At 40.6% G+C, this 12,892-nt stretch overlaps 1 protein-coding gene across 2 annotated transcripts in view; it reads right to left on the bottom strand.

The window, feature by feature from the left end:
* The window catches only part of LOC130358105 (uncharacterized), a 30,951-nt gene extending 19,301 nt beyond the window's left edge, over positions 1-11,650 (bottom strand). For both annotated transcript variants that reach the window (XM_056560921.1, XM_056560922.1), the window contains exon 1: positions 11,354-11,650. In XM_056560921.1, coding sequence (XP_056416896.1) covers positions 11,354-11,441 — 88 coding nt within the window. In that variant the 5' untranslated portion in view covers positions 11,442-11,650. The remainder of the gene's footprint in view (positions 1-11,353) is intronic.
* Positions 11,651-12,892: the final 1,242 nt, after the last annotated feature.

The raw sequence follows: 12,892 nt of genomic DNA, 5'->3' as shown, positions 1-12,892 counted from the left end.
ACCCCCATCCCTTTTGCCTCTCAGCAGCAGCAGTGAATCAGTGCTTAGTATAACCCTTTCCTTGCTGTGATCCTGCTGCTGCTCTTTCTTTCCTTTTTGCTCGCACAGCACCCTGCAAACCCAATGCACCAGTAACCCCCTTCTCGTTGTGTTGTGTGTAGAAGCCTCAAGGGAAGGTGCAGATCACATTTAATCAATCCGGCCATTCTGCAAGGATCTCCCGTATGGTGGAAGTTCATGCCCTGGCGGAGAAGGCTACAAGACCTTGACAGAACCCTACCTACCAGGATTAATCTACCCATATTTCAAGTCAGTATCAATCAATTGGGTGAAAGCTCCAGCAAGTCCCAGCAAGGTAACAGGGCTCCCAAGGGGTTACGCTGCATCCTCTCACTCTGAACCAGACAGTACGTGTTTAACCATCTGCACCCAGCTCAGTAAAGACAGTTATCTGTAACCTGATGTCGGTGTGTTCATTTACTCCCTGTGTCTGGCCCAAGAGAAGCTGTCTCCAACCTCGGACCGTGTATAGGATAACGGTACCCTGGCGTCACGAAATGATAAGGTATTTCCCTACACCACCCGCGGTACCACATTATAATATAACTAAACAATGAAAACAATGTAATCTAATCTACACAGATGCAAAAAGTTCAACAAAAAGTCCAGTTTTATTCAAACGAAATAAATAATAACTAATATAATAAATAATGTAGGTAATTTCATAAATTAGATGTCTTGAGAGGCTTTCTTATGGTACATGAAATGGCCTGATGTCAGACGGCGTCAGAACCTTATGTATAGATCAGGAGTCTAAATTATTTTGGAGATGCCTCCTACTTTGCTTTGGGGTTAAATGTCGCCTACATTGCTTTGAGGTTAGATGCCTCCTACATTGCTTCGGGGTTAGAGGCCTCCAACACCCCCATCCGGCATTTTTCTTCTCAAATGCTTGATGGTGTATATACATGCCCTGATCATTATTCAAGTCATGCTGAGATTTGTAGTTTTACGAGAGTTGTGATACCACTATAGTCCTAAAAAGAAAGCTAATGAGTTCTTGGCAAGGTGGTAGGGACTATAAAAATATTGCTATTGCCCTTTTCCTTACGGCCCCAACCATTTCTACTTACCCCACCTCTTTAAGAATGTCAATTAATCTTAAATTTAAAAAAAAGTTGGATACCTGCCATAAGTTTTTATATCCCAAGAATAAGCCGGGAGAAACGCTCGCTTTGTGATTTCTCTCCTTGTTCTGTGTCTGAGACCTGAACGACGGCCCCATAGACGTACATTATGGGGCTGTCATGTGACGCATATCCCAATTGTCTACAACATTAGTGTTGCTCGCGAATATTCACAATGCGAATTTTATTTGCGAATATCGAATATTCGCGAATTCGTGAATATTCGCGAATATAGCACTATATATTTGCAATTAAGAATATTCGTTTCTTTTCCCCCACAGTACACATCACAGTGATCATCCCTCTCTGCTTCCAGCTTGTGTGGTGAACAGAAGGCTCTAATACTACTGTGTGAGACTGGCGTGCGAATTTTCACATATGCGAAAACTAGCATATGCAAATTTTCGCATATCCCGATTTTTGTATATGCAAATTTTCGCATATGCAAATTTCCGCATATGCGATTTTTCCCACATGCAAATTTTTGTATATGCGGATTTTCGCATATGCAAAAATAAAGCGTGAATATTACGAATATGCAAATTTTGCGAATATATGACGAATATTCGTCCATATATTCGCGAAATATCGCAAATTCGAATATGGCCTACGCCGCTCAACACTATACAACATATCAAAAGTTTTTTTGTTTTTTCATGACTCAATCTTTTTTTTTTTTTAAATCAACTGGTGCCAGAAAGTAAAACAGATTTGTATATTACTTCTATTAAAAAATATTAAAGGGGTTATCCAGGAAAAAACTTTTTTTATATATATATATATATATATATATATATATATATATATATATATAAACTGGCTCCAGAAAGTTAAACAGATTTGTAAATTACTTCCATTAAAAAATCTTAATCCTTTCAGTACTTATGACCTTCTGAAGTTAAGGTTGTCCTTTTTTGTCTAAGTCCTCTCTGATGACACCTGTCTCGGGAACCGCCCAGTTTAGAAGCAAATCCCCATAGAAAACCTCTTCTAAACTGGGCGTTTCCCGAGACAGGTGTCATCAGAGAGCACTTAGACAGAAAAGAACAACCTTAACTTCAGAAGCTCATAAGTACTGGAAGTATTAAGATTTTTTAATAGAAGTAATTTACAAATCTGTTTAACTTTCTGGAGCCAGTTGATATATATATAAAAAAGTTTTTTCCTGGAATACCCCTTTAATCCTTCCAGTACTTAATAGATGCTGAATACTACAGAGAAAATTATTTTCTTTTTGGAACACAGAGCTCTCTGCTGACATCTCTGTCCATTTTAGGAACTGTCCTGAGCAGCATAGGTTTGCTATGGGGATTTTCTCCTACTCTGGACAGTTCTTAAAATGGACAGAGATGTCAGCAGAGAGCACTGTGCTCATGATGTCAGCAGAGAGCTCTGTGTTCCAAAAAGAAAAGAATTTCCTCTGTAGTATTCAGCAGCTAATAAGTACTGGAAGGATTAATATTTTTTAATGGAAGTAATTTACAAATCTGTTTAACTTTCTGGCACCAGTTGATTTAAAAAAAAAAAAAAGTTTTCCACCGGAGTACCCCTTTAACAATGGCTTTAGGTTTAAACTCAAGGGTTGTAACAGCATGAGGGCTGTGCCAGGTAGCCTACATGGCCACCTGCTGTGCGGAGAACTCCCATTGACTTGAATAGCGTTCCTGCAGTTCTCGCATAGCTATGATCGGACCACACACTCAAACTGGGTTCACATCTGCGTCAAAGGTCTGTTCGGGGCCTCCATTGCACAGATTCTGTCCTGGAAGAGTGGGCGGAGCTAAATGGTCAACTACAAGATGGATAACAACAGATCGAGAGAGACTTCTTTGACTTCAATGGGGTCAAATGTGTTTCCATCTGGTGCTACGGCCAAGGATTTTCCCAATCAGTGCGCCTCCAGCTGTTGCAAAACTGCAACTTCCAGCATGCCCGGACAGCCTTTGGCTGTCCGGGCATGCTGGAAGTTGCAGTTTGCAACAGCTGGAGGCACGCTGGTTGGGAAACATTGATCTAGATCCACAGCAGGACTCTAGGAACAGATTCGTCGAACAAGATTCATCAAACTAGATGAACAAGACAAGGTCAAAATGTTCTTGTTTAGGACTGCTTTGCTACATCATGGACACTTTGAGATCATAAGTAGGTCAGCAGAAAGTCGACCCCTACTACCTGACAATGACCCTAGTCATACCACTAACTCCCCTGAGGAAGCCTTGAAGCAGAAGAAATAGAGGATTATCGAAAGGGCAAGTCACAGTCCAGATCTAAATCCCATGCTGATGCTGCAGGGGGGTTGTGAAACCCGCTGTGCATGAAGAAATCTCTCCAAAAACTGCAAAGCTGGAAAAAATGTATTCCATTATAGTAATGGATATTGCTACAGTCATATAATAACCATAAAAACCAAATGAACTTATTGTAGAAGTAATTTATAATTTGTGCAACTTCCACAGTACAGGAAGCCACATGATACCAGAAATGACTGATATGGTCCATTGTGCTCTTGTGTTAGCCTAGTGACCGCACTATTGTCCATTACTAACCCTGACTTGACCAGACGTGGTTAGATTAAAGTAAATAAAAATCCACTCAGATAAAAATATCTTGGTTAGTGGTATATGACCACAATGTGTAGGTGAAGACGGAGAAGCTTTCTAAGATCTTCAGCAGCAGGAATTAGAGTATCTTCTCTATGATGCCCAGAGCAAGTGTAAGTGTTACATCTATTGTACACATACAGTGGGGATCAAAAGTTTGGGCAGCCCAGGTAAAAATTTGTATTAATGTGCATAAAGAAACCAAGGAAATGTGGAAAAATCTCCAAAAGGCATCAAATTACAGATTAGACATTCTTATAATATGTCAACAAAAGTTAGATTTTATTTCCATCATTTACACTTTCAAAATAACAGAAAACAAAAAAATGGCGTCTGCAAAAGTTTGGGCACCCTGCAGAGTTAATATCTTGTACTGCCCCCTTTGGCAAGTATCACAGCTTGTAAATGCTTTTTGTAGCCAGCCAAGAGTCTTTCAATTCTTGTTTGAGGTATCTTTGCCCATTCATCCTTACAAAAGTCTTCCAGTTCTTTGAGATTTCTGGGCTGTCTGTCACGCACTGCTCTTTTAAGGTCTATCCACAGATTTTTAATTATGTTGAGGTCAGGAGATTGTGAAGGCCATGGCAAAACCTTCAGTTTACGCCTCTTGATGTAATCTCCCATGGATTTCGAGGTGTGTTTAGGATCATTATCCATTTGTAGAAGCCATCCTCTCTTTAACTTTAGCTTTTTCACAGATGGCATCAAGTTAGCATCCAAAATTTGCTGAAATTTTATTGAATCCATTTTTCCTTCTACTCGTGAGATGTTCCATGTGCCACTGGCTGCAATACAACCCCAAAGCATGATTGATCCACCCCCATGCTTAACAGTTGGACAGAGATTCTTTTCATTAAATTCTGTTCCCCTTCTTCTCCAAACGTACCTTTGCTCATTCCAGCCAAAAAGTTCGATTTTAGCCTCATCGTTCCACAGAACTTGTTTCCAAAATGCATCAGGCTTGTCTATATGTTCATTTGCAAAGTTCAAATGCTGATTTTTGTGGTGAGGACATAGAAGAGGTTTTCTTCTGATGACTCTTTCATGAAGACCATATTTGTACAAGTATCTCTTTATATTGGAATAGTGTACCACAACTCCAGTGTCTGCCAGATCTTTTTGGAGAGATTGTGCAGTTAAACGTAGGTTTTGAATTGTTTTTCTCACAATCCTGCGAGCTGTTCTGTCTGATATTTTTCTTGGTCTTCCAGATCTTGCTTTACCTTCCACTGTTCCTGATGACTGCCATTTCTTAATTACATTCCGAACAGAGGATATTGACATCTGAAAACGTTTTGCTATCTTCTTATAGCCTTCTCCAGCTTTGTGAGCGTCAACTATTTTCACTTTCAGATTTCTAGACACCTGCTTAGAAGGACCCATGGTGCTGATTGTTGGGGCAAGGTCAGATGAGTCTGGGCATTTAAAACCTTTAAGATTGACATCAACTGGTCTTCCCAGATGATGATTGAGAACAATCCATGACACTAGCAGGTCTCAGCTTTGCAAAGGGGGCAGTGCATGCTATAAATTCTGCAGGGTGCCCAAACGTTTGCAGACGCAATTTTTTTGTTTTCTGTTATTTTGAAAGTGTAAATGATGGAAATAAAATCTTTAACTTTTGTTGACATATTATAAGAATGTCTAATCTGTAATTTGATGCCTTTTGGAAATGTTACCATCTTTCCTTGGCTTCTTTATGCACATTAATACAATTTTTTACCTGGAGTGACCAAACTTTTGATCCCCACCGTATGATGCCCACTTCTGGTTGGCATAAAATGTGGTGTTAAATGGGTACTTTTTTTTTTTTAAATCAACTGGTGCCAGAAAGTGAAACAGATTTGTAAATTACTTCTATTAAAAAATCTTAATCCTTCCAGTACTTTTTAGGGGCTGTATACTACAGAGGAAATGCTTTTCTTTTTGGATTTCTCTTCTGTCATCTCTTGTACGGTCTTTAGGCATAATGTAAACACACTACTTCTCCATGTTGGCAGCCACCGGGCATCACGGGCTGTCTTCTCCCAATGGGGCCAGCGCCAGCCAACTATGGATATGGTTACAATATCGACCTACCTGTCCTAATGATGCTCCAACTGAATCAGCCAGACAGTGAATGGATCTACTGTCGTCTTTTTTCAGATGTGATTAATTAATTTTACATGTGTATTAACCCCTTAAGGACCCAGTCATTTTACGCCTTAGGACCTGGCCATTTTTTGCACATCTGACCACTGTCACTTTAAACATTAATAACTCTGGAATGCTTTTACTTATCAATCTGATTCCGAGATTGTTTTTTCGTGACATATTCTACTTTAACTTAGTGGTAAAAATTTTTGGTAACTTGCATCCTTTCTTGGTGAAAAATCCCCAAATTTGATGAAAAATTTGAAAATTTTGCATTTTTCTAACTTTGAAGCTCTCTGCTTGTAATGAAAATGGATATTCCAAATATTATTTTATTCACATACACAATATGTCTACTTTATATTTGCATCATAAAATTGACGAGCTTTTACTTTTGGAAGATACCAGAGGGCTACAAAGTTCAGCAGCAATTTTCCAATTTTTCTCAAAATTTCCAAAATCACAGTTTTTCAGGGACCAGTTCAGGTTTGAAGTGGATTTGAAGGGTCTTCATCTTAGAAATACCCCAAAAATTACCCCATTATAAAAACTGCACCCCCCAAAATATTCAAAATGACATCCAGTCAGCATTTTAACCCTTTAGGTGTTTCACAGGAATAGCAGCAAAGTGAAGGAGAAAATTCACAATTTTCATTTTTTTTCGCATGTTCTTGTAGACCCAATTTTTGAATTTTTACAAGGGGTAAAAGGAGAAAATGTATACTTCTATTTGTAGCCCAATTTCTCTTGAGTAAGCACATATCTCATATGTCTATGTAAAGTGTTCGGCGGGCACAGTAGAGGGCTCAGAAGGGAAGGAGCAACAAGGGGATTCTGGAGCGTACGTTTTTCTGAAATGGTTTTTGGGGGGCATGTTGCATTTAGGAAGCCCCTATGGTGCCAGAACAGGAAAAAAAAACACATGGCATACAATTTTGGAAACTAGACCCCTTGAGGAATGTAACAAGGAATAAAGTGAGCCTTAATACCCCACAGGTGTTTCACGACTTTTGCATATGTAAAAAAAATGTAAAAAAATTTCAATAAAATGTGTGTTTCCCCCCAAATTTCACATTTTTGCAAGGGTTAATAGCAGAAAATAGCCCCCAAAATTTGTAACCCCATCTCTTCTGAGTATGGAGGTACCCCATAAGTTGACATGAAGTGCACTATGGGCAAACTACAATGCTCAGAAGAGAAGGAGTCATATTTGGCTTTTTGAGAGCAAATTTTGCTCGGGGGCATGTCGCATTTAGGAAGCCCCTATGGTGCCAGAACAGCAAAAAATACCCACATGCCATACAATTTTGGAAACTAGACCCCTTGAGGAACGTAACAAGGAATAAAGTGAGCCTTAATACCCCACAGGGGTTTCACGACTTTTGCATACGTAAAAAAAAAAAAAATATTTCACTAAAATGTGTGTTTCCCCCCCCAAATTTCACATTTTTGCAAGTGTTAATAGCAGAAAATACCCCCCAAAATTTGTAACCCCATCTCTTCCGAGTATGGAGGTACCCCATAAGTTGACCTGAAGCGCACTACGGGCGAACTACAATGCTCAGAAGAGAAGGAGTCATATTTGGCTTTTTGAGAGCAAATTTTGCTCGGGGGGCTTGTCGCATTTAGGAAGCCCCAATGGTGCCAGAATAGCAAAATAACCCCCACATGGCATACCATTTTGGAAACTAGACCCCTTGAGGAATGTAACAAGGGGTACAGTGAGCATTTACCCCCCACTGGTGTCTGTCAGATCTTTGGAACAGTGGGCTGTACAAAATTTTTAATTTGCACAGCCCACTGTTCCAAAGATCTGTCAGACACCAGTGGGGTATAAATTCTCACTGCACCCCTCATTACATTCCGTGAGGGGTGTAGTTTCCGAAATGGGGTCACATGTGTTTTTTTTTTTTTTTTGCGTTTGTCAAAACCGCTGTAACAATCAGCCATCCCTGTGCAAATCACCTCAAATGTACATGGTGCACTCTCCCTTCTGAGCCTTGTTGTGCGCCCCCAGAGCACTTTGCGCCCACATATGGGGTATCTCCGTAGTCGGGAGAAGTTGCATTACAAATTTTGGGGGGCTTTTTTCCCTTTTACCTCTTGTCAAAATGAAAAGTATAGGGCAACACCAGCATGTTAGTGTAAAAAATTTATTTTTTTACACTAACATGCTGGTGTAGACCCCAATTTCACCTTTTCATAAGGGGTGAAAGGAGAAAAAGCCCCCCAAAATTTGTAAGGCAATTTCTCCCGAGTACGGCGATACCCCATATGTGACCCTGAACTGTTGCCTTGAAATACGACAGGGCTCCAAAGTGAGAGAGCGCCATGCGCATTTGAGGCCTAAATTAGGGATTTGCATTGGGGTGGACATAGGGATATTCTACGCCAGTGATTCCCAAACAGGGTGCCTCCAGCTGTTGCAAAACTCCCAGCATGCTTGGACAGTCAACGGCTGTCCGGCAATACTGGGAGTTGTTGTTTTGCAACAGCTGGAGGCTCCATTTTGGAAACAGTGGCGTACCAGACGTTTTTCATTTTTATTGGGGAGGGGGGCTGTGTAGGGGTATGTGTATATGTAGTGTTTTTTACTTTTTATTTTATTTTGTGTTAGTGTAGTGTAGTGTTTTTAGGGTACAGTCACACGGGCAGGGGTGGTTACAGCGATTTTCCCACTGCGAGTTTGAGCTGCCGCGCAAAATTTGCTGCATTGCAAACTTGCAGCCTGATACTCACTGTAAGCCCCCTGCCCATGTGAATGTACCCTGTACATTCACAAGGGGGGGACCTCCAGCTGTTGCAAAACTACAACTCCCAGCATGCACAGTCTATCAGTGCATGCTGGTAGTTATAGTTTTGCAACAGCTGGAGGCACACAGGTTGGGAAACACTGAGTTAGGAAACAGACAATGTTTCCCAACCAGTGTGTCTCCAGTTGTTGCAAAACCACAACTCCCAAACATTCTCAGGCATGCTGGGAGTAGTAGTTCGGCAACATCTTTAGAGCCAGATGTTGCCGAACTACAACTCCCAGCATGCTTGGAGTTGTAGTTTGCAACATCTGGAGGACTACAGTTTGCAGACCACTAATACAGTGGTTCCCAATCTATGCCCTTCCAGATGTTGCAAAACTACAACTCCCAGTATGCCAAAACTGTCCAGGCATGCTGGGAGTTGTAGTTCTGCAACATCTGAAGGGCCAGATGTTACAGAACTACAACTCCCAGCATGCCTGGACAGTAAGGGCATGCTGAGAATGTGTAGTTTTGCAACATCTGGAAGGGCACAGTGGTCTCCAAACTGTGGACCTCCAGATGTTGCAAAACTACAACTCCCAGCATGCCCAGATGCCAAGGGCTATCTGGGCATGCTGGGAGTTGTAGTATATAGGGTCCCAATACAGCAATGCATGTCGCTTTACGGCGACGTGCATTGCTGTAAAGGTCCCGACCGCGGCTGAAGATCTACTCACCTGTCGCCGCCGCCGCCATCTTCCTCGCCGGGATCCGGGTCTTCAGGGACGAGGTAAGTACCGGGGCCGGTCCCCAGCACTCCCCCGTCCCCCGCCGCATCCTCCGGTCTTCCTCCCGTCCTATCCGGACTTCAAGGGGCCGGGCAGGACGGGAGGAAGTAACCGCCCCCCCTCCTGCGATTGGTCGGTTAACTAACCGACAGATCGCAGGGTATAGGAGGAGGTGGCCGGCTTGCCACCTCGCTCCTAGTCTTCAGCATGGTCCTGGCTGTCTGTGACAGCCGGGATCATGCGAAATTACCAGGCGGTCGGGTCCCAGTGACCCGATCAGCCCGGTATCGCCGCAGATCGCAAGGGCGATTTCCCTTGCGATTTGCGGCGATCGCCGACATGGGGGGCCTACATGGCCCCCCTCGGCGTTTGCCCTGGATCCCTGCTGAAGGATTTCAGCAGGGATCCGCTTCCGATCTCCGCCAGGTGAGCGGCGGAGACCAGGAAAAGACATGACGTATGCATACGTCATGGGTCCTGAAGAGGTTAAAGGGGTACTCCGGTGGAATTTTTTTTTTTTTTTTAAATCAACATGTTCCAGAAAGTTAAAAAAATAAAAAAATTCCACCGTAAATGACTTCTATTAAAAAATCTTAATCCTTCCAGTACTTATTAGAGGCTGTATACTACAGAGGAAATTCTGTTCTTTTGGATTTCTATTCTGTCACAACCACAGTGCTCTCTGCTGACCTCTGCTGTCCATTTTAGGAACTGTCCAGAGCAGCATATGTTTGCTATGGGGATTTTCTCCTGCTCTGGACAGTTCCTAAAATGGACAGCAGAGGTCAGCAGAGAGCACTGTGGTTGTGACAGAATAGAAATCCAAAAGATGGAAGTCAAATTTAGACATGGAACTAGAATGTCTAAATCTGGCCTTACGTGTAATGTCTATGTAATGTTTGTCATTTAACGCTTTTCGGCGGTGCATTATACTGCACACAATGGGGGAGATTTATCAAAATCTGTGAGAGGAAAAGTTGCCCAGCTTGAATACCCCCATATGTGTTCCATCTCGCTCCCCTGCATATGAACCCGAATTGTATTGAAATGCAATAAAGAAGCCCCTGATTCAAGTACATGGTGAGTGCTCTGCTAAATCTACTTCACTGTACTACATTGCACGGTGAGTCCCGAACAGGTAGCAGGTGCGGCTTCTAGGGACTGTGCTCACTTGTTGGAAACAGTGTCCTATCTACATAGCAGTATATGGATGGTGCCGAGATCACTTCTCCTCTCTCGTGTTTCTGTCATCTGTTCTCTCATTAAACGTTCTATGTTACATATATATATATATATATATATATATATATATATATATATAATTTTTTTATATTAATTCAAATTTTTCTTCATTTTATATTTTTTTTTCTGTATTTCTTCTGTACAAATTATGGGGAAAAAAATATATATATACACATACATACATATATAGATTTATTTATTTATTTATTTTTTTTCATTTTTTTATTCTTAATTTTTTTTCTGTATTTCTTCTGTTACAAATTATGGGGGAAAAGATATATATATATATTTGTTTTTTTATTCTTCATTTATATATTTTTTTTTATTTCTGTATTTCTTCTATTTCTGTATTTCTTCTGTTACAAATTATGGGGGGGGGGGGAAATAAACAGTTATAAAAAAAAAAAAGATCATATACTGTACCAACACCCAAATGTAGCAGAGTTGAGATCGCCCTTGATGTGTTTCTGTTATGCACCCTCTGAAGTCTTGGTAGGTTTCATAGAAAACCATTTCTAACACATCGATACATAGAACATTACTAAATGACAAATTCAGCCTCGCTACATCCGCTGCTTGTGCCAAACCCAGTTCCGCAACATCTGTACGGCGGTGGTAATAATGGGTCTTGTGGGTGTCATAGAATCTACAGCATTGGTACTCACCCTCCACCAAGCTCATCGCGAGGGATAAAGTGACCGCCATGCACAATAGGACTTGGCCTCTCCAAGGAGCTGGCGCCAATGTTTCCATGGTGAACAACAGGTTTATATGTAGCGATTGTCAGCAGTGCTGCGACATTTCATCATTTCTCCAAATATACGGTAAGGACGAGGCGCAGACCTGGAGGTGAGGAAGTCATCTTCTTGGGATGACGGTCCCGAGAACAATGTGGTGAGCGGAGTCTGAAGTTCTCACATTCCTGTCTCTTGCAGGTAGGTGGCTGCTGTAGAGAAGACGACTCTTCCCCTCCTGTCACCCGCAGATCATCTTATAAGGAACAGAGCGATTTATCGTCATCGTCATCTCACACCCGGCTTCCTGTTCATATTCCTCTGCAACTCTTGTCTATTATTCAGAATAGCTGAAGTCTCTCATTTCTATTGTCAGAACAGGTGATAACTGGGCATAGTCTGGCTGCAGAAATGGATCACGACTTTTTATTTTATGTATTATATTTTAACTTATTTTATTTAATATGTACAGTATGTATTTTCTCATTTTTTATTTTATTTACTATCTACATACTTTTTAACATTTTCATTTATGTTTTACATCTGTATGTTTTTACATTTACACTTTTTTTTATTATTTTTGTGTCACATATTATGTCAGATACATATATTTATTTTTTCAGTTTACTCTTGTTTTACATGCAATAGGTCTACATTTCACATCTTTTTAATTTAGATATAGAAACAAAGAATTTGTCGGCAGATAAGAACCATTTAGCCCATCTAGTCTGCCCAATAATCTGAATCCTATCAAATGTCCCTGGCCCTATCTTATATGAAGGATAGCCTTATACCTATCTCTATCTTATATGAAGGATAGCCTTATGCCAATCTCTATCTTATATGAAGGATAGCCTTATGCTTATCTCTATCTTATATGATGGATAACCTTATACCTATCTCTATCTTATATGAAGAATAGCCTTATGCCTATCTCTATCTTATATGAAGGATAGCCTTATGCTTATCTCTATCTTATATGAAGGATAGCCTTATGCTTATCTCTATCTTATATGAAGGATAGCCTTATGCTTATATCTATCTTATATGAAGGATAGCCTTATGCTTATCTCTCTCTTATAGGAAGGATAGCCTTATGCCTATCTCTATCTTATATGAAGGATAGCCTTATACATATCTCTATCTTATATGAAGAACAGCCTTATATTCCTATCTTACATGAAGGATAGACTTATGCCTATCCCTATCTTATATGAAGGATAGCCTTATATCTATCTCTATCTTATATGAAGGATAGCCTTATGCTTATCTCTATCTTATATGAAGGATAGCCTTATGCCTATCCCTATCTTATATGAAGGATAGCCTTATGCTTATCTCTATCTTATATGATGGATAACCTTATACCTATCTCTATCTTATATGAAGAATAGCCTTATGCCTATCTCTATCTTATATGAAGGATAGCCTTATACCTATCCCTATCTTATATGAAGGATAGCCTTATGC

Source organism: Hyla sarda, chromosome 2 (assembly GCF_029499605.1).
Source record: "Hyla sarda isolate aHylSar1 chromosome 2, aHylSar1.hap1, whole genome shotgun sequence".
Lineage (NCBI taxonomy): Eukaryota > Metazoa > Chordata > Amphibia > Anura > Hylidae > Hyla > Hyla sarda.
Note: the sequence above shows the minus strand (reverse complement) of the source record. Positions and strands in the feature narration are given on the sequence as shown.